The sequence below is a fragment of the Erinaceus europaeus genome, chromosome 11 (genome assembly GCF_950295315.1).
Source record: "Erinaceus europaeus chromosome 11, mEriEur2.1, whole genome shotgun sequence".
NCBI lineage: Eukaryota > Metazoa > Chordata > Mammalia > Eulipotyphla > Erinaceidae > Erinaceus > Erinaceus europaeus.
The window spans coordinates 4,638,220-4,662,990 of record NC_080172.1 but is presented as its reverse complement, the minus strand read 5'-3'; the positions used below and the strand labels follow the sequence as shown (position 1 = coordinate 4,662,990).

The following is a 24,771-nucleotide window of genomic DNA, read 5'->3' as shown; positions in this document are numbered from 1 at the left end:
CTGTGAAGTGACTTCCCTGCAGGTGGGGACCCGGGGGCTTGAACCGGTATCCTTATGCTGGTCCTTGCTTTGCACCACGTGTGCTTAACCCACTGCGCTACCGCCCGACTCCCTGCCTCATTTATTCTATTCTCTTTCCCCTCTACTGTTTTCTGGAGTTCATCTATTTTGTTACCCTGTTCAGATACTGTTTTAGCTTGTTCAGCTAGTTGTGTTCTTAGCTCAGCTATTTCAGCTCTCAGCTCTCTAATAACCTTGAGATAATTAGTGTTTTCTTCCAGGGTCTCATTTGTTGTTTTTGCATTTCTGTTGACAATTCTTTCAAACCCTTTACTCACTCCTGTGATTATTTCCTTAACAAGTGTTTGGATGTTGATCTCATTATTTTGTGGTTCAACCTTTGGGGAAATTTTAGCTGGACTCTTGTCCTGGTTCATTTCTCCAATATTTCTTCTTGTTGGTTTAACCATTCTATATAATATGTTAAGAGGTCCCTCTCTCAGTACTTTTCAAATTACTGATCACTCTTCCCTGGATTGACTTGTGTCTAAATAAGGTACTTAAAGAGTTCACCGTTGTGGGAATTAACCGTTGTTTCAATATTATTTCAGTCCCCGAGTTGGAGCACAGAGGCTGTTAAAAGCCTCTTTTGTTCTTTTTCTTCCCTGTAGGCTATGGGAGCCTGAGGGCTTTTAAACTATAAGTAGGCTTCTTAGCTTAATCCCTCACTCCTGACCAAGAGATAAAGCAGGGTGGGGGAGAGATATCACAGTGGTTATGCAAAGAGACTCTCACACTCCAAGGATCCAAAGCTCCAGGCTCAATTCAGCTTCTCTGCCAAGCTGGGCAGCCCTGCCCATTTATAGTCTATAGGTTCTGAGGCAACTATTTACCATGTTCTCATCAGGAGAACAATATGGAAAGGCTCCCTCTATAGAGCCCCACTGCTAGGCGACTGGGTATAGCTCTTCTCCTGATTTTCCTGGCTAGTTCTCTGTCTCCTGGTGTCAGCCCAGGGCCTCCCCGCCGCTGCTTCAGATTCTGAGGGCAGTAGCCATGGAGACTCACAGTTGCATTTGGTGAGTCTCTCCTCCCTTCAGCTGTCTTTTTGCTGGTAAAACAGACTGGAGGTGGTGCCTCAACTGATAAACTGCTGGCATGTTACCAGCCACTTAATCTCTCCCTAGGCTCCTCTCTGTCCACGAGCCGCACGTGTTTGCACTCACCGGTGGTTGGGTGGGTTTCTGAAGTCTTTGTAGTCCTGCTTTATTGTGGCCCCAGGTGGTCTCCTTTGGTATTCCTAGTTGATCTGGGAGAGGAGACTGACAGACATCTCTGAATTTCCTCTTTGACCATTACTCTTTCCCCCACCCCTACCAACTTTCCTCTACTTTCTGTCTATATGAATTTGGATTTTTTTTTTTTTTAATATTCCACACATAAGCTACAGAATACAATATCTGGAGAACCACCATTCAGAAAACACCTGTTCCACATTATAAACTTGTTTCTCAGTGGCCAAGGAGGCAGGCAAATTGGCAGAAGACAGCACTTGTCCCTGGCACTGTGTGTCCAGAGCAGTAGTCTGCTCCTGGTGTCTCTAAATAAGTAAATATTTAAACGACTGCTTTTTAAAGGGTAGTTATTTTGGATACAGACATAAATTGATAGGGACAGGTGAGATAGGGAGAGAGAGAGAGAGAGAGAGAGACAGACAGATATTCCTCCCTGCAGCACTGTTTCACTACTCATGAAGCTTCCTCCCTGCAGCTGGGACCAAGAGCTTGACCCTGGGTCTTACCCACTATAATGTGTGTTCAAACAAATGCACCACCACCCGACCCCCAACACTTGCTTTTCTAAACAACCACACTTGTACTTTTATTGCACTGGCTTATAATACAGTTTTAAAACTACCTTTTTCTTATACTATAGGTAAAAGGCTCTCACTGAAACCTGAATTTGTCTGGTTCAAAGATGTTAGCTTTTGCATGTCTATAGTCCATGTGTATTTTCTCTTCTGGAAGTGTTTGTTCCCTTTGGCAGTTATTTACTGCAGTTTAGAATACTATTTTGTCTGCTCCTATATGCTACATCTTTTCTGTTATTATTGTCACTGGGGTTTTACTATAGGTCAGATTTTTTTGGGGGGGAGGGAGGAGTGAAGGGGCAGAGAAATAGAGGTAGGGAGAGAGCGGGGGGAGGGAGAGGGAGAGGGAGTGGAGAGAGAAAGGGAGAGAGAAAGAGAGAGAGAGAGAAAGGGGGAGAGGAACAGAGGGCGAGAAGTAGACACTGTAACGCCAGAGTTTTCCCCAGTTCTCTGGCTGCCAGGTTCAAACTCAGCCAGCTTGTACACGTATCTGGTAAGCTCACACCCAGCCAAACTGTCTCATCAGCCCTTATAGCTTAAAATTTTTTTTTAAGTACTCTAGTTTGTTCATTTGCTTCTCCTCTTTGTTTTTTAAAATATTGGTGACGTTTTTGATATGGGCATCTTTCCTATGTGTGTGCGCAAATTAATTTAGCCTCTTGGTTTTTTTTTTTTTTAATACATACATTATCTACTCCAGCCTGGAAAGGCACACAATACCAAGTGGAATCAAGTCTCTGTAACTAACTTTGCCAAGCAAGGATAGGGTTAAGTCAAGAAAACAGTTGAATTTATTTGAATAATTTCAACTATCCCCAACTCTCTAATGTTAAAAATCTCTGGCAAATTCTAACTTAATACTCACCTGTTTCACCTATTATTTTATCAGTTCACATTCTAGTGTTAAGATTATTTTGATCAGAAAGAACCTTTAAGAGTTTGGCACAGGAGTCGGGCGGTAGCGCAGCGGGTTAAGTGCAGGTGGTACAAAGCGCAAGGACTGGCGTAAGGATCCCGGTTCAAGCCCCCTGCTCCCCACCTGCAGGGGAGTCGCTTTAACAGGCAGTGAAGCAGGTCTGCAGGTGTCTGTCTTTCTCTCCCCATTTTGTCTTCCCCTCCTCTCTCCATTTCTCTCTGTCCTATCTAACAATGACGGCATCCATAACAACAACAATAAAACAACAAGGGCAACAAAAGGGAATAAATAATCACAAAAATAAACCAAACACGTTTGGCACATACTTGTTTCTGCCTGCGTGAAAACTAGGACAGTTTTGCTCATCCTCAGCTCCAGATTACAGGAGCTTCCTCCAGTGTTAGAACAGCTCCTGGTAGCTCATCTCTTATGAAACGGGAGTTCTTCCTACTTCAGAAGCATCTAGAATGTTGACTGCAATTAAAAAAAAATATTTCATTAATTTTGTTTCTGATAGAGAAGCAGAGAGAAACACCAGAAACACTGCTCCACTCTAGCTTATAATGGTGTGGGAGATTGAACCTGGGACTTTGGAGCCAAAACCATTATGCTATCGACCCTCTGCCCAGGAAGTAAATTACTTTTTTTTTTTTTTTTTAACCACATCATTGTTCAGTGCGCTGGCTTATGGTGGTGCTGGGGACTGAACCTGGGACTTTGGAGCCTCAGGCAGGAGAGTCTGTTTGCATAACCATGATGCTGTCTCACTTGCTTGACTGCAGATTTTAATCCAATGGTATGGCCGTAATTAGTGTCCAAGTAGGTTAAGCCATGATGAAGGTACTTTCTTATTCTGTCCGTTTTTATTATTAGTTTTAATGTTCCAGTATTTCTTTTAATGATTTTTTAAAAATATTTATTTATTTATTTATTAGATAGACACAGTCAGAAATCGAGAGGGAAGGGGGATGATAGACAGGGAGAGAGACGGAGAGACACCTACAGCCCTGCTTCACCACTCACAAAGCTTTCCCCCTGCAGGTGGGGGCCTGGGGCTTGAACTCAGGTCCTTGCGCATTGTAACATGTGTGCTCAGCCAGGTGCGCCACCACCTGGCCTCTGATTTTGCTCTTCTTTTCTAAATTGGTGGATTACTGGTTTCCAGTTGACAGTAAAATACAATAGTTTGTGCATGTGTAACATTTCCCAGGTCCTCCTCTGCCATCATGTTCCAGGATCTGAACCCTCCCCCCACCCCCACCCAGAGTCTTTGACTTTGGTGCAAGACGCCAACTCCAGTCCAAGTTCTGCTTAGTGTTTTCCCTTCTGTTCTTGTTTTTCAACTTCAGTCTATGGGTGAGATCATCCCGTATTCATCCTTCTGTTTTTGACTTATCTCAACATGATTCCTTCAAGATCCAGGTAATTTTTCTTTTTTCTTTTTCTTTTTATTCATAAAAAGGAAACACTGACAAAAAACACAGGATAAGAGGGGTACAACTCCACACAGTTCCCACCACCAGAACTCCGTATCCCACCCCCCTCCCCTGATAGCATTCCTGTTCTTTATCCCTCTGGGAGTATGGACCCAGGGTCATTGTGGGATGCAGAAGGTGGAAAGTCTGGCTTCTGTAACTGCTTCTCCACTGAATATGGGTGTTGGCAGGTGGATCCATACTCCCAGCCTGTCTCTCTCTTTCCCTAGTGGGGCAGGGCTCTGGGGAAGCGGGGCCCCAGGACACATTGGTGGGGTCGTCTGCCCAAGGAAGTCTGGCTGGCATCATAGTAGCATCTGGAGCCTGTTGGCTGAAAAAAAGAGTTAACATATAAAGCCAAACAAATTGTTGACTAATCATGAACCTAAAGGCTGGACTGGTTCAAATGATGAGTGGGGGGGGGGGGGGGCGTCTCTGTTTTGTAGATAGCTAGTAGGCCTATTTTAGTTATATTCCAAAGGGCCCATGACTTTTCTACCCAATGCATAGTCAAGTTCTTCTTAAGAATTTCCTCTGGAAATACAGCAAATTTCTATTCAGAAAATGAAGAACTGCTTATATCCTGTTCCCATTTCTTGATATTAGATCCTGAAAAAGCAAACGAAAACCAATTTAGACCCCACCCAGCCCTGATGAAGTTTATGCAAAAACAGCTTAGACCCCAGCCCTGCTGAAGGTGAGGCTTCTCACAGCGCAAGGCAAGCCTTCATTTAGCGCCAGGGGCTGAGCCCTTGGCACCCCTGCCTGCTGCTGCAGTCACCCACCGGCCGCATTGCCATCTGGGAATTCTTTTTCCGAGCAGCGAAAACACATAGACGGCCAAATGTCAGTCGCTCGATCTGCATCCAGATTTTTAGAACTTTTTTCCAGTCAGATATTTACTTGGGAATAGCTTTTGAGATGATGGTAGTTTTTTCAAAAATTCAAAAGGGCATCATGAAATAGAAATGCCAGCAGTAGATGAAAAACAGTTGACTCTGCTGAGAGCACAGAGATCTCACCAGCTGCAAAAATTATCAGTTCCTCTTACACTAGCTTCCAAATGCTCAAAGTTTAGCAGAAAGCTATTTCTGGAGTGGGTGACAACGGAGCTCTAGTTTTTCTTATGACTTGAGTCACAGACTTTTGTCATTTCTGTGGACGTGACTTTTTCAAGTTCTTTTCAGTTCTGTTTTTTTTTTTTTTTTTTTTTTGCTTTTTAACTTGACAAGCAGCCTCGTCTGTTATTTAAAGACATTTCAGAGGATCCATGCTCTTAACGAATATTCCGTTTTCCACTTATTTTATGTTTAGTTAATAGAAACAAAAGCAGAGCCCCTAGTCATATTGATAGAGTGCTTTTTTTTTTTCTTAACAGTGGGAACTCTTTTTGATATTATAACTTGATATGGGTAGCAAATGCTATGTGATAATATAAAAAAAATCTTTAAAACTTAATAAGACATCTTGAAGACTTTTCTCCATTTGAAGAGAAACTTGAAGGCAAAACCACTGTCCAAATACCATAAAGCACAGTAGTCAGTGAACAATATCAACAACAAAATTCTTATATATATCCTTTATAAAATTATCTTAACAAAGCCATTTTGTTTTTCTGATGTACTCTGGAGTCACTGTGTGAAATGTAAATGAAAACATGTTGTGAATAGATGGGATGAAATTAAGTCTGAAGACTAGCTTGGCAGAATGTGAATTAAATTGCTCAAGACTGTTGTAGCAAAAGAAAGATTGTGTTATTTCTTATAGCTGGGTAACAGTTCAGTGTGTGTGTGTGTGTGTGTGTGTGTGTGTGTGTCTGTGTATGCGTATCAAAACTTCCTTAACGGGGACGCACAGCAGGTTAAGTGCACATGGCATGAAGCGCGAGGACGGGCATAAGGATCCCGGTTTGAGTCCCCGGCTCCCCACCTGCAGGGGAGTCGCTTCACAAGCGGTGAAGCAGGTCTGCAGGTGTCTGTCTTTCTCTCCCCCTCTCTGTCTTCCCCTCCTCTCTCCATTTCTCTCTGTCCTATCTAACAACGATGACAGCAATAACAACAATAATAACTACAACAATGATGATAAACAATAAGGGCAATGAAAGGGGAAAAAATAAAAATAAAAACTTTCTTAACTACTCATTTGTTCTTGGACACGTGGGTAGCTCCCAGTTCTGACTCTTACAGATAGCTCACTCACGACCATAGGTGTGCAAAGAGCACTTGGAATCGGTGCTTTTGTTTTCTTCACATAGATGCTTAGGAGAGGAATTGTGGAATCACGTAGTAGGCCCATGCTTTTGTTTGTTTGTCGTTTGTGACTGATAGTAAGTTATAAGGTTGCAAGATTACAGTGTGCAGTTCCCCACCCACCCACGTTCTGTGTCTCTACCCTCCTGCCTCCCAAAGACAACCATCATAGTTCTCACCAATCTTAGAAACAGTTTGCTGTGTTTTTTTTTTTCTCCAAGTTCAAATGTATCCAGATTCTCCATGAGTGAAACCATCTGGTAGATGGCTTTCATTTCTATTTATTTCAGTAAGCATAATCACCTCTAGATCCATCCATTTGGTCCCAAAGGACACAACATCACTTTTTATTGCAGAGTAATATTCCATGGAATATAGGTTCCATCACTTCTTTAGTTAGTCATATGCTAATGGTAGGCCTATGTTTAATGTCTTCAGGAATTTCCAAACTGTTGTCCACAAGGGCTGAACCAGTGTACAGTCTTACAGTGTAGAGGACCTGGGCGTGGTACACCCAGTTATGTGCACACATTACTATGCGCAAGGACCTGGGTTCAAGCCCCTGGTCTCCACTTGTAGGGTGGAAGCTTCGTGAATGGTGAAGCAATGTTGTAGGTGTTTCTCTCTCTCTCTCTCTCTCTCTCTCTCTCTCACTATCTTTCCTTCCCCTCTCTGTCTGTCTTATCAAAATAAAATAAAATAATGAAAAATGGCTGCCAGGCCCAGGAGCAGTGGGTTCATTATGTCGGCACCAACCCCCAGCAATAACATAAATAAGTAAATAAACAAACAAATGAAGACAGTCTCGTAGTATAAAGCGCTCTCTTATTTCCACATCCTCCCCAGCACAGGTTGCTTCTGTCCTTTTTGATGTGACTTTTCTCACTGTGGTAATTTCTTACCATCTCCATTTACAATTCTCTGATAACTAGTGACCGAACATTTTTTCACGTGCTCGTTGACCATTTAAGTATATTCTTTGGTAGAAGGTCTGTTCAGTCCTTTCCTTCCACCCTTTATAATTGGTTGTCTTTTTTGTTACTGGGTTTCGTGAGTTCTGCATATGTTTTGGTTCTTAACCTAAGCTATACATTATTATTTTTTTATTGCCACCAGGGTTTTGCTGGGGCTTGGTGCCGACACTCTTAATCCACTGTTCTCAGTGGCCTTTTTTTTTTACTTGATAGAACGGAGAGAAATTGAGAGGGGATGGAGAGACAGAGAGGGAGAAAAAGCGAAACCTGAAGACCTGTTTTGCCATTTGTGAAGCAAACCCCCTGTAAGTAGGGAGCCAGAGGCTCAAACCCCAGTCCTTGATCTGGTATATGTGTGCTAACTGTGTTCTTCCCTGGTGCTCCCTGCCCCCCGGCTATATTTTTAAATATTATGTTTGTTTTGTTTTTTCTCCAGGAAAACCAACTCGAGATATTATCTTATTACACAGATTTTATTTACTGTAGTTTCTCCCTGATGCTTTTATTTTCCTTATTTTAAATTATCTCCTTTATTTCACCTTTATTCTCTGTGTGCCTTCATAAGCTTGCAGTTCTATTTAATGTCATTTGATTCCAGAGATTGTGCTTTCTTAGAAGTTTTTAACCTTCATTTGAGTTTTAAAATTTCAATTTGTGATATTTTATAGCAGCTGCTCCTGCTTTAATTTTATTTAATTCATGTTGAAATATCATGTAGCAATTTTCTTGTTTTGTACTTTTTTTTTTTTTTCCATAGTGGGGGAAAGTTTTCACGTGCTAAAAATTTTGAATTCTCATTTGATTTTTTTAAAGACTTCTATGGTAACTTTGTTTAGATGCTGTATTCTTTTTTGTTTCTACTCATTTAAGTTAGCTTTTTTTTTTTAGATAAATTTCTTTTTTTTAATAATTAATTTATTTCCTTTTGTTGCCCTCATTGTTTTATTGTTGTAATTATTGTTGTTCTTGATGTTGTTGTTGTTGGATAGGACAGAGAGAAATGGAGAGAGGAGGGGAAGACAGAGATGGGGAGAGAAAGACAGATACCTGCAGACCTGCTTCACCGCCTGTGAAGCGACTCCCCTGCAGGTGGGGAGCCGGGGGCTCAGCAGGGATCCTTATGCCGGTCCTTGCGCTTTGCGGCACGTGTGCTTAACCCACTGCGCTACCGCCCGACTCCCTTATGTTAGCTTTTTATAAGCTATATTACGAGGCAATCTGTGAGGGGGTAGAAAGTGGATAATTTGATTTATTTCCTAGTCCAGGAGTACTTTCAAATTTAGAAGGCCATCTTCACTCTGTGTAAATATGGACACTCAGATGGTCTTAGGTGCTTGTTCCAGTTTAAGAAGAACAGGATTAGAAATCATATGAAACATTGTCCTATTAAAATAAAGATAGAGGATTCCAACCAGTGGCCCTACCTTCAAAAAAGGGTGTATGTGTGTGTATATGTGTGTGCGTGCACGCACATGTGATGTAAAATACTGGAGAAATTATGTTTTAAGTTAAAGAAAAATATCTAAGGTTTTTTTTTTTTCTTTTTTCTCTCTCTACTAACCTTTTTTGATCAGAGAGTTTCTTTTCTACCCCTTTGTCCTCAGTATGTAGTGTTCTGAGAGTTGTTTCTGATTTGTGTTGTATTGGGCAACCTCACATCCCAGGATGCCCCCAGGATGTGTAATTGATTCTGTGTTTGCTGCCCTGGCAGACAGAGTGATGCGGCTGGGGAAAGGGACGAGTGTCATGACGAGATAGCACTGAAGACTGTCAGTCGTTGCTCCATTTTTGTGTAGCGTGGCCCCTGAGGGGTCCTCCCCTTCGTTGCTAGAGGTGAACCAAGCAAAGCTATCCTTTTCTGTATCCTTTGGGATCAGGTTTTGAATCTCATGGTAGAATCCAAGAATATGTTGTTAATCTCTTCAGCACTGGCATTAGTGAAAAGGCCCTCGGGACTTTGGCATCTGGTCTTCTCTTTAGTTGCCAACACTGTTGCCAGTTTGCATCTTTTTGTAATTCTTCATGGGTTTTATAATGGAAATTGGAAGAAGAGAATATCAGGCCCTGCTGCTTTGCTCTGATACTCAGAAGTCCTACCAATTATTATTATTTTTTTTTTTTAGTAATGAGTAGAAAAAGTTATAATAAGGGTAGGAGTAAGTTCTTTCTTTTTATAATGGTATTTGAGACTATATTTCATGTTTAATTTTAAAATTTTAATAAAAATATGCATGAAAAAATTCTCTCCTTATATGCAACTCAAATGATTTTAATTTACTATATTTCATCACCAAATTTAGTCAAAATTTTATATCACCATGCCTAAGCTATTTATGATAATGTTTGTGTATTAAAATATCTTTTCAAGGAACATGGAATTTACATAACTCCAGTCACACTGGAACCAATTAGACAGAGAAAATGAGTCCAGGAAAGTATTTCAGTAGCACAATGCTTAAAAACGTGAACTCTGGCTAAGTTGGGTTGAAATTGTCTTCACCATTTAGTGCTTGTGTGATTTTAGACAAGTTCCTCAACAAATCTGGGGGTCAGTTTCCGCATGTGTCACCTGTCATGGCGCACTACTGGTACCATCTCATGGATGCTTCCATAGGAGCTCTGTGCCAGAATTATTTTTTTCTGTTAACTTTTAGATTTTCTTTTAAATTTTTTATTTATAAAAAGGAAACACTGACAAAACCATAGGATAAGAGGGGTAGAACTCCACACAATTCCCACCACCAGAACTCTGTATCCCATCCCCTTCCCTGATAGCTTTCCTATTCTCTATCCCTCTGGGAGTATAGACCCAGGGGCATTGTGGGGTGCAGAAGGTGGAAGGTCTGGCTTCTGTAATTGCTTCCTCACTGAACATGGGCGTTGACTGGTCGATCCATACTCCCAGTCTGCCTCTCTCTTTCCTTAGTGGGGCAGGGCTCTGGGGAAGCGGGGCTCTAGGACACACTGGTGGGGTTGTCTGTCCAGGGAAGTCTGATCGAGGAGCTCTGTGCCAGAATTATTTATTTATCAACACTTAGTGTGGTACCCAGACATAGTAACAACACAGTATCTTGAGGTAAAGATGATAACCGGGAAGAGAAAGCCTGCGAAGGGTTCACAGGATGGGCATTACACTATAGGTACTTTCTCCTTTTTTTTTTTTTAATTTAACATTGCTTTTCAAAATTTCATCTTGGAAAATATTACCACGGCTATTTCTGTTTCTAAAAATTCAATACTCACAGGGTGTGTCTTTTTTATGACAGATGGTCAGCAGCTAGTGGAAAAGGAAGTATGGAATGTAGTAGGGGAACGTTTCCCTGCCCCTCCCTTCAACTGGTTGGAAGCTGAGAATCGAAAGAGTGGAAACTCTATAAATGGACAGTGTTGTGATCTCAGTGTCTGAAACTGTAGACTTAAAAAAAAAAACCCATTCATAGCATATTGGAAACCAGACACTGATCAGTTCTCCTGGCTTTTCTTTTTTAACTAATCCATAAAACTTGTGATAAAATTGAACACTGAAATATCAGGAACAACTACTATAGGCCACTTTATGTCTCTTCTAGAAGACGGAGTAGAAACGGTGCTTTTATTCATAGAAACATTTAAAGTTAATGGATTTGCTTTTTTATTTTTTGGTGCCAGATTTTGTTGGTTTGATTATTAGTTGGTTTTGTTTAGGGCTTTTGTTTGTTTTGCTGGGCCTTCATCCCTACAAGACTCCACTACTGTCAGCACTTTATTTTCTTCTTTTGATGGAGGATGATAATCAGAGTAGGAGATAGAGAAGGAAGGAGAGACAACGCAGCACTGCTCTTTTGTGTATGAAATTCCCATTTTATTTGGTGCTCCTGGTAGTGGCCCGGGCATGAATCTAGGTTCTCAGGACACTAACCAGCACTCTGCCATGTACCCTGTCAGCCAGCTAATAGAGACTCTTGCCAGATGAGCCTTAAAAATAAGGAGAGCAGGGGGTCCGGAGGGTAGCACAGTGGGTTAAGTGCACGTGGCTTACCTAAGGATCCCGCCTAAGGATCCAGGTTCGAGCCCCTGGCCCCCCACCTGCGGGGGAGTCGCTTCACAGGCAGTGAAGCAGGTCTGCAGGTGTCTGTCTTTCTCTCCTACTCTCTGTCTTCCCCTCCTCTCTCCATTTCTCTCTGTCCTATCCAACAGCGATGACATCAATAACAACAACAGTAATAACTACAACAATAAAACAAGGGCAACAAAATGCAATAAATAAATAAATATAAATTAAAAGAAAAAAAAGAATAAGGAGGGCAGGGGGTCCCGGCGGTAGTGCAGTGGGTTAAGCGCACTTGGCAGGAAGCGCAGGGACTGAGTAAGGATCCCAGTTCGAGCCCCCGGATCCCCACCAGCTAGGGGTGGGGGTGGTGTCACTTCATGGTCGGTGAAGCTTTTTCTCTTCCTCTCTGTCTTCCCCTCCTCTCTGGATTTCTCTCTGTCCTATCCAACAACAACAGCAATGACAACAATAATAATAACAACAAGGGTCACAACAAGGGCAACAAAATGGGAAAAATAGCCTCCAGGAGCAGAGGCACCGAGCCCCAGCAATAACTCTAGAGACAAAAAATAAAATGAGAGTAAATGGAAATGGAGCACATTCAGGGAACTGCTGACACCTTGTGTACATTTCACTGGTGGGGGCGGTAATTTAGCGTAGTAGTTAGGGCTAGAGAATTTGGGGTTATTCTCCCTGGTTATTCTCCCCCAGTCTGGTCCCCTGCTCTATCATATGATCTTGTAAATCATCTAGCCGTTCTTTGCCAAGGTTCTAGTCACAGAGATCAAGTGATATGCTACATATAAATCATTTTAAATGACATATAATGAGGGCTGAGCAGTGGCCCATGGAGTAGAGCACTCATATTACCATGCAAAGGGACCAGAGGTCAAGCCCATGTTCAGCGGGGAAGCAGTTACAGAAGCCAGACCTTCCACCATCTGCATCCCACAATGACCCTGGGTCCATACTCCCAGAGGGATAAAGAATAGGAAAGCTGTCAGGGGAGGGGATGGGATACGGGGTTCTGGTGGTGGGAATTGTGTGGAGTTGTACCCCTCTTATCCTATGGTTTTGTCAGTGTTTCCTTTTTATAAATAAATAATAATAAAAAGATATAAAGCAGGATAAAACAATAAAATAAGACAATAAACAGGAACCAAAAAGTATGAATAGAGCAGATTAGAATAGGGATCTTAGAGTGGAAAGAAGCTAGGTATCTACTCTAGGGGCTCATGACTTTATTGGGTTTTGTCTGAGCCTGACAGCTAACATGCAGGTGGACTAAAAATATTGTCTGGGAAGATGGTGTCAGAGTGGAGAATAGGACTAGAAAGCTGGATTAGGACAGAGAGTAGCTTCTAAACAGGAGGAAAGTATATAAATGCCATTAACGATTAACCCCATCTATCTGACCCAGGGCCCACGTCTATTCCTATTTAGCACGGGAGCCTGTGTGACCTGAGTCCCTGTGAGTCTGAGCTCACAGTCCATGGTCATAGCTGGGAATATTCTAGGCTGCACACATTTCAGGACCCTCTTCCCTAAGTGGCAGAGTAGGCTGACACAGCCTCCCTTCAGAGAGTGGAGCAGTCCAGTAAATATTTGGTTTTTTAAAAATATTTATTTATTTATTCCCTTTTGTTGCCCTTGTTTTATTGTTGTTGTTATTGATGTCATTGTTGTTGGATAGGACAGAGAGAAATGGAGAGAGGAGGGGAAGACATAGAGGGGGAGAGAAAGACAGACACCTGCAGACCTGCTTCACCACCTGTGAAGTGACTCCCCTGCAGGTGGGGAGCCGGGGGCTCGAACTAGGGTCCTTACGCAGGTCTTTGCACTTTGCACCACATGCGCTTAACCCACTGTGCTATCACCTGACTCCCGTAAATGTTGTTTTTAAGCAAACAGCTTATTCCAACACTTACGATAGCCCAAACTCTGTATGACTTAGGAAAGTTTCTTTTAATGCTGTAAATAAATCCTTTTTGAAAAATTGCCAATAGGGTTATTACTGAGGCTGTATGTGAGCACTATAATTCCAGCATTCCCAGCAGCCGTTTCTTTGCATTTTTTTTTTTTTTACTTTCTACTCTTTTTGATAAGACAGAAAGAAATAATCAAGAGAAGAGGGATGGGGAGATAGAGTGAGAGAGAGAAAGACACCTGCAGACCTGCTCAGCACTCGTGAAGTTTTCCCCTGCAAGTGGAAAGTAGGGCCAAGGACCTGAGTCATTGTACTTGGTAATGCATGTACTCACCCTGTTTAACCATCACCACCACTATGCAGCCCTGTAAGTAAATACTTTCATCCACATACTTCTTGGGAGAAAGTAATACTCGAGTTTATATAACCAGTAATTTGTGGAATTGTGGTTCAAATTCTGAAAAATTACACTCTTAAAAGTTAATACTATGCTGTATATAGAGAGTGGGAGTATTGTCAGTTCATAAGTCAGTGGCTTTGTTTTGTTGGTGTGTGTGTGTGCGCATGTGCTTTGTGTGGAAATAAAACTTTGCAACAGTATAATGTACAAAAAGTCAAAACTACTACATTGAGTATAACGTTAACTTCTTCTTCTAGCGTTTGCCCTTCTTCCGTAGCCAGTCAACAGGTCAGGTTGAAAGCTGGCAGGAGCTGCTTGTTGCTGGCTTTGAAAGTGACTGGGATCCATGTGGATTCAGTCGGCTAGGAAGGATCGTCAGTTTCCCCAATGAATGGGTACCCAAGGGATGCACCACGAGAAGGTCGATCCAATGCATCCCAACGTTAACTATAATGCATATGGATTCCTATAGGAGGTAGATAGATGGTAGCATCTATCAGATAGCAATGATTGGTTCTCAAGCCTTCTTGTGAATTTAATGAGGTCACTATTCTAAACGATTGTGGGAAGCACACAGGATTGCTGAAAACAACATCAAGTTCATGCTATGTGTTTATAAACATATTTTTCTTTTTCTTTTTAAAAATTTCTTATTACCTTTATTTACTTATTTATTGAATAGGGACAGCCAGCAATGGAGAGAGAAGGGGATGACAGAGAGGGAGAGAGACAGAGAGACACCTGCAGCCCTGCTTCACCACTCGCAAAGCTTTCCCCCTACAGGTGGGGACCAGGAGACTTGAACCCAGATCCCTGGATATTGTAACATGTGCCTTCAGCCATGTGGGCTATCACCTGGCCCCCAACACAATTTTTCTTTTTTTTAATTTTTTAAAATATTTATTTATCCCCTTTTGTTGCCCTTGTTGTTTTATTGTTGTAGTCATCATTATTATTATTTGATGTCATTGTTGTTGTTGGATAGGACAGAGAAATGAAGAGAGGAGAGGAAGGCAGAGGGGGAGAGAAAGACAGACACCTGCAGACCCGCTTCACCACCTGTGAAGAGACTTCCCTGTAGGTGGGGAGCCAGGGGCTCAAACCAGGATCCTTATGCCGGTCCTTGCGCTTTGCACCACGTACATTTAACCCGCTGCGCTACCGCCCAGCTCCCCACATTTTTTCTTTTAATGCACATACCTTTAAGAAATTCTATTATATACTAAAGTTTTGTGCTCAAGAAACTTTTATCTCTGTACAAATGCATATACAGGGAATGAGTGTAGGATGTTGTCAACGGATGTCTCGGTTACTTTCCAAGAGACTAGAACTTCTTTTCAAGGAGAAGCCATTGCTGTTACATATACATTCATTACTTAAGTGCCTAAAGTCTAGACATCCTTTAAAAAATTTATTCATAAAAAGGAAACACTGATAAAACCATAGGATAAGAGGTGTATAATTCCACATAGTTCCCACCACCAGATCTCCGTATCCCATCCCTTCCCCTGATAGCTTTCCTATTCTTTTTTTATTTTTATTTTAAATTTTTTTTTTATTGCTGTAGTTATTATTGCTGTTGTTATTGATGTCGTCGTTGTTGGATAGGACAGAGAGAAATGCAGAGAGGACGGAAGATAGAGAAGGGGAGAGAAAGATAGACACCTGCAGACCTGCTTCACCACTTGTGAAGCGACTTCCCTGCACGTGGGGAGCCGGAGGCTCAAACCAGGATTCTTATGCCGGTCCTTGTGCTTTGCACCATGTGCGCTTAACCCGCTGCGCTACTGCCGGCTTCCAGCTTTCCTGTTCTTTAAAGCTCTGGGAGTATGGACCCAGGGTCATTATGGGATGCAGAGGGTGGAAGGTCTGGCTTCTGTAATTGCTTCCCAGCTGAACTTGGTTGTTGGCAGGTCAATTCATACTCCCAGCCTGTCTCTCTCTTTCCCTGGTGGGGAAGGGATCTGGGGAGGTGGGTCTCCAGGACACATTATTGGAATCATTTGCCCAGGGAAGTCTGGTTGGCATCATGGTAGCATCTGGAACCTGGTGGCTGAAAAAAGAGTTAACATATAAAGCCAAACAAATTGTTGACTAATCATGAATCTAAAGGCTGGAATAATTCAGATGATGAGTTGGGGGTCTCTGTTTTGTAGATAGTTAATAGGCCTATTTAAGTTATATTTCAAAGGGTCCATGACTCTACTAGCTTTTGCCTGAGGCTGACCCCTGATATGCAGCTGGACCCAAGTTATTGTCTGGGGGATGATGTCATGACTGGAAAAAGGGCTAGAAAGCTGGATCAGGGAAGAGTAGCACCCAAATATGTAAGGAAATAGTTTCTACTTAGACTTAGACACCTTCCTCACCTACTTCCTATTATACTTTCTTCAGTCACTCCAAAGCTGACCTTATCTAAAGGAAGGACTACAAAAGTTGAATAAGGGCAAGAGACTGGCATACTTTAATGATGACTCTTCAGTGACTGTCAGGCCACCCCATCAACTGGGCCCCTAGTCAGGGAGTCCTGGGATTCCCAAACAGACATGATGGGCCTAGACCTTGAATAAATCCTTCTCTCCATTGTTACCAGTCATCTCCATCAGGAACAACACAATAGACTCCTTTGTGGGCCCCCATAGGACTTTGCCCTCAATGTGGATCAACAGCGGTAGAGAATGTTCCATCCTCTGAAGGGGGGTAGGATAACATACTCTATGCTACACCTGAGGAAGATGGGTCCTGAAATTGGGGCAGCCTGGAATGTTCCTACTCATGACCACAGAATGTGAGCTCAGACCTACAGGGATGCAGAGGTCACACAGGCCCCTAAGATGAATATGGGCCCTAGACATCCATTTTTTGCACTTGAGAAAAGAAATCAAGAACTTAGAACATATATTCAAATATGGTGACTTCACTAAAGTTAGCTGTATTTTCTGACAATCGCATCAAGAGTTTAACTAGGAAATATTTTTTTCAATAAATGGGTGCTATAATAGTGAGAGATGCAAAATAATGAAAATTGAATCCCTATTTCATAGCGCTAACACAAAGTAACTTGAAATGAATCTTGAGTGAAATATAAGAACTAGATTTATAGCAATATTACAAGCAAACATAAGAATTTGGGAACTCTGAGTCAGGCAGTGGTCTCTTAGGAAAACTACCTAAAGAAAGTATTGGGGGTCGGGTGGTGGCTGAGTAGGTTAAGCACATGTGGCACAAAGCGCAAGGACTGGCTTAAGGATCCTGGTTCAAGCCCCCGGCTCCCCACCTGCAGGGGAGTCGCTTCACAGGCGGTGAAGCAGGTCTGCGGGTGTCTGTCTTTCTCTCCCCCTCTCTGTCTTCCCCTCCTCTCTCCATTTCTTTCTGTCCTAGCCAACAACAAGCAACATCAGCAATAACAATAATGACCACAACAAGGCTACAACAACAAGGGCAATAAAGGAGGGGAAAAATGGCTTCCTGGAGCAGTGGATTCATGGTGCAGGCACTGAGCCCCAGCAATAACCCTGGAGGCAAAAAAAAAAGAAGAAAAAAAGAAAGGTTAACGGTTTCAAGTATGTTTGTTGATACACAAGTAGAGCAATGCCCCAATCTGCCTAAGCTCCTCTGTACACCTCCTTCCCCAGAGTCTTTTGCTTTGGTGCAATATAGCCCAACTGGCCCAAGCTCCATTTTTTGGTTTCCTTTTTTGTCCTTGTTTCTTAAGTTCCACCTATAAGTCAGATCATCTGGTATTTGTCTTTGTGCTTTTGGCTCAACTCACTTAATATAATACCTACATGTTCCACCCAAGATGAAACATGTTACTTAAAAAAAAAAATTCAAAGATGTGACCATGTCACCTGAATTTGTATTAATTATAAGTTCATGTAGCATGTTTGCATATAGATGGCATTGGTTTTTCTTCTGATGTAGACTAATAGCCTAGAGGCATGTTGCTTCTGTAATAGCTGGAGCTGCCATCTTAGAAGATTATCCTGTTTTATTTCCCTGTGTTTAGTGTGTCTCCTCAAAAATGATTTGAGTTCTCATTGCCCCACTGTAAAGAGTGGCCACGTGTAATTGAAGCCACCGTGCTTATTGGGAAGGGGTCACATCACTCTCCTTTAAACTGTTATGTGCTTGACACTGAAGTTCTTGTTTAAAACATGGAAAATTATCTTTAGATGTAATAGCATTGATAAAAAGTGATTATTTGAAGATACACAGATTATAGAGACCTCTGAATTCATGACAAAGTTCTTAACTGGCAGTTTTGTTAGTACCTATAAGCATGGTGAAAGGAAGTGTTGAAATCTCTCATGTCCTTTTGAGAAAGGAAATTAATGTTTCCAAAAATATTATTTTCCAGTGAAGGAAGCCCATCCCCCAGAGTGGAGTTGCTGCATAACATTGACCCAGACTTCATTGAGTCCGCACCCTGTGAGTACCCCGTCCCTGCTACTCAGTAACACTGACCCAGACTTCAGTGAGTCTGCACCGTGTGAGTACCCCATCCCTGCTACTCAGTAACACTGACCCAGACTTCAGTAAGTCTGCACCCTGTGAGTACCCCCTCCCTGCTACTCAGTAACACTGACCCAGACTTCAGTGAGTCTGCACCATGTGAGTACCCCGTCCCTGCTACTCAGTAACACTGACCCAGACTTCAGTGAGTCTGCACCCTGTGAGTACCCCGTCCCTGCTACTCAGTAACACTGACCCAGACTTCAGTGAGTCTGCACCCTGTGAGTACCCCGTCCCTGCTACTCAGTAACACTGACCCAGACTTCAGTGAGTCTGCACCGTGTGAGTACCCCATCCCTGCTACTCTGTAACATTGACCCAGACTTCAGTGAGTCCGCACCCTGTGAGTACCCCGTCCCCTGCTACTCAGTAACACTGACCCAGATTTCAGTGAGTCCGCACCCTGTGAGTACCCCGTCCCTGCTACTCAGTAACACTGACCCAGACTTCAGTGAGTCTGCACCCTGTGAGTACCCCGTCCCTGCTACTCAGTAACACTGACCCAGACTTCAGTGAGTCTGCACCATGTGAGTAGCCCATCCCTGCTACTCAGTAACATTGACCCAGACTTCAGTGAGTCTGCACCATGTGAGTACTCCGTCCCTGCTACTCAGTAACATTGACCCAGACTTCAGTGAGTCTGCACCGTGTGAGTACTCCATCCCTGCTACTCAGTAACATTGACCCAGACTTCAGTGAGTCTGCACCATGTGAGTACTCCGTCCCTGCTACTCTGTAACATTGACCCAGACTTCAGTGAGTCTGCACCGTGTGAGTACCCCGTCCCTGCGTCCCTGCTTCTCAGTAACATTGACCCAGACTTCAGTGAGTCTGCACCGTGTGAGTACTCCATCCCTGCTACTCAGTAACATTGACCCAGACTTCAGTGAGTCTGCACCGTGTGAGTACTCCGTCCCTGCTACTCAGTAACATTGACCCAGACTTCAGTGAGTCTGCACCCTGTGAGTACCCCGTTCCTGCGTCCCTGCTACTCAGTAACATTGACCCAGACTTCAGTGAGTCTGCACCCTGTGAGTACTCCGTCCCTGCTACTCAGTAACATTGACCCAGACTTCAGTGAGTCTGCACCATGTGAGTACCCCGTCCCCTGCTACTCAGTAACATTGACCCAGACTTCAGTGAGTCTGCACCGTGTGAGTACCCCGTCCCTGCTACTCAGTAACATTGACCCAGACTTCAGTGAGTCTGCACCATGTGAGTACCCCGTCCCCTGCTACTCAGTAACATTGACCCAGACTTCAGTGAGTCTGCACCGTGTGAGTACCCCGTCCCTGCTACTCAGTAACATTGACCCAGACTTGAGTGAGTCCGCACCCTGTGAGTACCCCGTCCCTGCTACTCAGTAACACTGACCCAGACTTCAGTGAGTCCGCACCCTGTGAGTACCCCATCCCTGCTACTCAGTAACATTGACCCGGACTTCAGTGAGTCTGCACCGTGTGAGTAACCTGTCGCTTGCTACTCAGTACGTCCCTTCCATGTGCAAAGGCTAATGCCAAGCATCTCTGTTCTACTACCCAGATTTCTCTTTTTCTACTCATGCTTGTAATAAAAGCAAACAGGTCTCTACAGCACCTATTATGCTGCTCTCACTGTGACCTTGGTGCCACAGAGTGTGAGTTATCTTCTTGGCTCTATCTCTTACCAGCTGGGTAACCTATCAGTAATGTCACCATACCTTCACTTTTTTCATGTATAAAAGAGAATCTATGTAATCTCAGAAGATCCTTCTCATTGTAGATGGGATCTTGTTGAAAACTCAAGGTCAGATATCTGACTCAGCTCACAGGGTGCTTGCTGCCAGCACTTGCTAGGTCTCACATACCGGCTCACTTAGTAGTGCTGGAGGTAACAGAGTTTAATTCTACCGACCGCCTATGTTAACCCAATGGGAGCCCTAATGTTTCCTTCAGGTCAAGAGACCCCTTAGTGCTCTCAGATCACAACAACTTGTAGTCACCTTGTGTAGATACCATGCTAGTGTTTCTGTGCTCTGTGCCAGCCCCTGTCTTCCTAGCAGGAAGTATAATAAACTAAACTTTAATAGCAGCTGTGTTACTAAAAGTAAGTAAAAACAAATATATGGGAGCCTCAGTTGGCCAAAGCATGAGTAAACAAATACTCTTCTACACTTATTAGTGGAGAACAGATTTATTCTAAAGAAACAGTCACAAATAAACAGTAATGTGTTCACTTATTCCTCATACTGCTATTTGTAATCATTGTTACAAAAAAAGTTGGCTACCTGCATGTCCACCTGTTGGGTTGCATCGCGGGGGAGAGAACTTGACCTGAGCCAACCTGGGCTGCTGCTTACTTAGCAACACGGGAGAAGAACCAGGGACTTATGGCTGAGTGGGAACACAACACAGTTTCTTTTATTGATCAGAGAAAATGCACTTATATCTTTTGAAACGGAAGTGGCAGATCGGAAAAGGAAATGGCTAGGAGAGGGGGTGGAGAGAAAAAGAGCTGGAAGGTAGCAGGCTTCCATCTAACCAGTGGGGATTAAACCAATACCCTGCAGGCAGGGCAAAACAATGATTATGTAAATAGACTGCAGCATCAAACAGTGCAGGGGACCTGGCGTAATGACCAGCATCCACCAACAGTGTATCAACTGAAAACATTTGGAATTTCCCCTTGGTGGAATAATTTATAATGGTTCCAGCAAAATTAAGAAGATCATTTAATTACATAATAAAATTGGTAATGCAGGGGCCAGGTGGTAGCACACTTGCTTAAGTGCACAAGGATCCATGTTCAAAACCCTGGTCCCACCTGCAGGAGGAAAACTTTATGCATGGTGAAGCAGGGCTGCAGGTGTCTCTCTTATCTTTCTTCCTCTCTATCTCCTCCTCCTCTCTAGTACAATGGGTGAGGCTTAAAGTTTTGTTAGAAACTGATCTGGAAGAGGCCATGGACCCCACCTTTCACTTCCTGACTTGAAGATTGGTTACTGGTTCCCAGCTGTTCATAGTTAAATGCAGGCGCCTTAGCCGGCCTCCACAGTCCTCCTAATTCAACTGCTACACCTCCTCAGCATCTTTCCAGGACCCTCCTTTTGTCTCCAACATCTTCCTTTCCTCCTCCGATTCTTCTTTAGGGACAGACATTCCCATTCCTCCTCCTCCAGGAAGCCACCCATGATCCTACTACACTTGAGCCCTTAAATTTCTCTGAAGCTTCCTGGGACACTGAGCGCTTGCTGCCTCAGATTACAGTTTATTTATGTTCATGTGTTTTTCACACCCAGAGTCTTAAGCTCCAAGGAGGATAAGATTTCATTTCTGTAGCTCTCTCAAAGAGTTCTGAAGAGAAAAATCCATACATACTAAAAGAATTCGCAGTAATAATTTAGCTATTTAAGCTAATATCCATACTCTTTAGCATAAATTTAGCAAGAGCACTAACATTATAATAACATTACTTTCAAATCATTTTCATTTTTTGGGCCAGAGATAAGTTTCTCTCATTCTGCTCGAAATTAGATGTTAAGTAGAACAAAGAGATAGGTGGGCTGTATGGAGCCCACAGCACTCGGTGGTGAGGCTATTCCTCTTTATATAAAATACTAGAGGCCAGAGGGCATCCACGCAATGATCCCATCATCTTCATGACGTGAGGTGACGTGAGGCTCTAGGTCACACAGCAAGCAGGTAACAAGCACTGGAGTTTGGGACCATCCAGGTCAGTCCTGGCAGAACAGTCACATTGCACCACTTCTTAGGAGTCTCTTTGCTTTCTGTTCTGCACTTACATTATTAGAAAAAGACACCCAGAACTTAGTTATAAGTATCTCATTCACATGACAGTGTGTAGGTGGGACACCTAGCACTTAAATGAGGATGGAAAAGTAGGTGTAGGAATGACACAAGCTTGGTGGTTTCACATGTCACCTGACTGCAGCATCTGCTTCTGCTTGTGAATATGCTTATAGACATTCCATGAAGGCCCTGGTGGGGGTGTGCCTGCTACAGCACACGCATCACCAGATTTCCTATCCCCCCCCCCCAAAAAAGAAAAAGGGTGGGGTAGAAAAATGTCTTCTGGGAGCAGTAGGTGTGTTGTGCAGGCACAGGGCCCCAGTCATATAGTGGCAACTCAGATAGTGGGAGAAGGAAGCCTGTGGTGCTTTGTGGTGATTATATTTGAGAGTGGCGGTTGGACAAGAGGGCAGGTGTAGGGCCAGGACAGTAGAGCCTAGTGGGTGGTGTTTTGTGGTGTCACAAAGACAGGTGTCGGAATTCTTATTGTTTGTGAACCTGTGGATACATTTCAGCTATCTGTTCCACCACCCATAAATTGGGAATAGTTGCAACAATTTCCTGTAAGGACATCTAAACAATAACTACTGGCAATTATGTGTTCTAACTATTGGGATTTGGAGAAGGGATTCTGCACTCTTCTGCTCACTTTATGTCTTTCTCCAGTTTTAATTTGCCATCATGAGCACCTGCTATTCTGTCAGTAGGAATCAAAACTTCCTAAACACGAGCCCAGGGTGCTTTTGTGAGATCACCTTCATATCTGGACTGCTGGGGTGTTAGGAAGTCAGGGTCAGAGAGGCAAGCACGTGACATGGTTTCTCTTCAGCTGTCGGTCCCAAGGCACTGGCTTCTGGGATCGCAGTTCTTCTGCAGTCAAACACAAGGTCCTTCTACGGCTTGTCACAGACTTAGCAGAACTTTGTGTCTTCTAGATGTGACGTCTGACTTGAGCAGCTTGTCAAATTTTCCTTGGTGTGGGTTACTCTTGCCCTCCATCACAAAGCCTAAACACAGATATCTTTTCTCCTTTTGAATTTTCAAAGGCTTGTATTCTGTCTCCTTTCCTTTGGGAAGCACTAACATGGCCTGTGTGATGCCAAAAGCTGTCCCGCAAGCCTCACAGCCCATCCGCCCGCTTCACACAGTGCATCTCAAGTAACAAACATCCAACCTTTGCTGTTAACACTTGGTACTGGTGTCCTGGCTTTCATCCTGGGAAAATAAATAAAACAAACCAAACCAAACCCATAGCACTTTAAAAACACTAATTAATTCTCGCCACAGGCCTCGGCTTCACAGACATGGCAAATCCCACTGCCCCAATTTCATGTTGAGAGAAATCAGCGTAAGCACATTTTAAAAAGGCTTTCCAGGACTTGAAGGGTTTGGGCTAGTCCTGCCCCTGGGGGAGGAAGCTCTGGTCAAGGCCAGCTGCACGGTCCATTTCCCTTCTGCAAAGCACCGTGTGGTTACTTGCCCAGAACGCCATTGACATATATATATATATACTTTTTATATACTTTTACTTTTTTCCTCCTGGGTGGGAAATGCCAACAAGTTTCCTGATGCCAAGTCTTCTTGTTTCCAACTGACCATGTATTTACTTCTGTACTTTCCTCTCATTCTGGTACAACCTGGTAATTAATTGTAGCTATGACTTCTAAGAGTAGCCTGGTAATTCTAAGTGATTAAAGAGATCTTCGCTGGCTGTGATTCTCAGCATAAAAGTAGTCTGCCTTCTAAATAAGTCCTTTCAGAGCGAGCAGCTGAGCCCGACTGACCCTTGGTACTGGAGCCTACTTCATGCCCAGGGCCTCGGGGTTTGGGGCTAACTGGACTCCCTTCTTTTTTTTTATTGTTGTAGTTATTATTGTTGTTGTTATTGATGTCGTCATTGTTGGATAGGACAGAGAGAAATGGAGGGAGGAGGGGAAGACAGAGAGTGAGAGAAAGACAGACACCTGCAGACCTGCTTCACCACCTGTGAAGCGACTCCCCTGCAGGTGGGGTGGACTCTCTTCTTTTCCCCACCTGTCTAGATGAAATATCTTTGACCTCAACTTCTCCAGTCTTACAGTGTGTAATGATACACATATGCACCTTTCTTGAGATAATCAACTATGAAATTTGGAGAACACATTAAATGTTATGAGATATAGTCCATGGATTTAAAGTATTCTTAGGCTTCTTACTCAATTTGGCCCAGTTTAGAGGCTTTAGAGTGCTTAGACTACTGAATTAAAAAAAAACCCTTAAAATATATTCAATAAGCCATAGAAATCTGGGCATGCCTTAAGGAGCCTAAAATGTAAGCTATCAGGAATTTATAGACTAAAATGTGTTATCTCTGCTAGCAGATGACTTGATAATGAAAACATGGTCCTTTTGAGGAAAATATATGCTAAATACACACACACACACACACACACACACACACACAGAGGAAATGACATTAACACAGTTATACAGCAGTGGGAACTGATAGGTGGTACCCCAGGTTGAGCGCACACATAACAGTGCACAAGGATCCGGCTTCAAGTCCTTGGTCCCCCACCTGCATGGAGAAATGTCACAAGTAGTGAAACAGAGCTGTAAATCTCTCTCCCTCTCCCTCTCCCTCTCCC

The 24,771-nt window shown here is 43.2% G+C and overlaps 1 protein-coding gene across 1 annotated transcript in view; it reads left to right on the top strand.

Moving 5' to 3' along the window:
* ARSB (arylsulfatase B) overlaps window positions 1-24,771 on the top strand; it is a 153,413-nt gene that overhangs the window by 94,813 nt on the left and 33,829 nt on the right. The window contains exon 6 of the mRNA XM_007519025.3: window positions 18,202-18,272. Within this exon, the coding sequence (XP_007519087.2) occupies window positions 18,202-18,272 (71 nt within the window). The remainder of the gene's footprint in view (window positions 1-18,201; window positions 18,273-24,771) is intronic.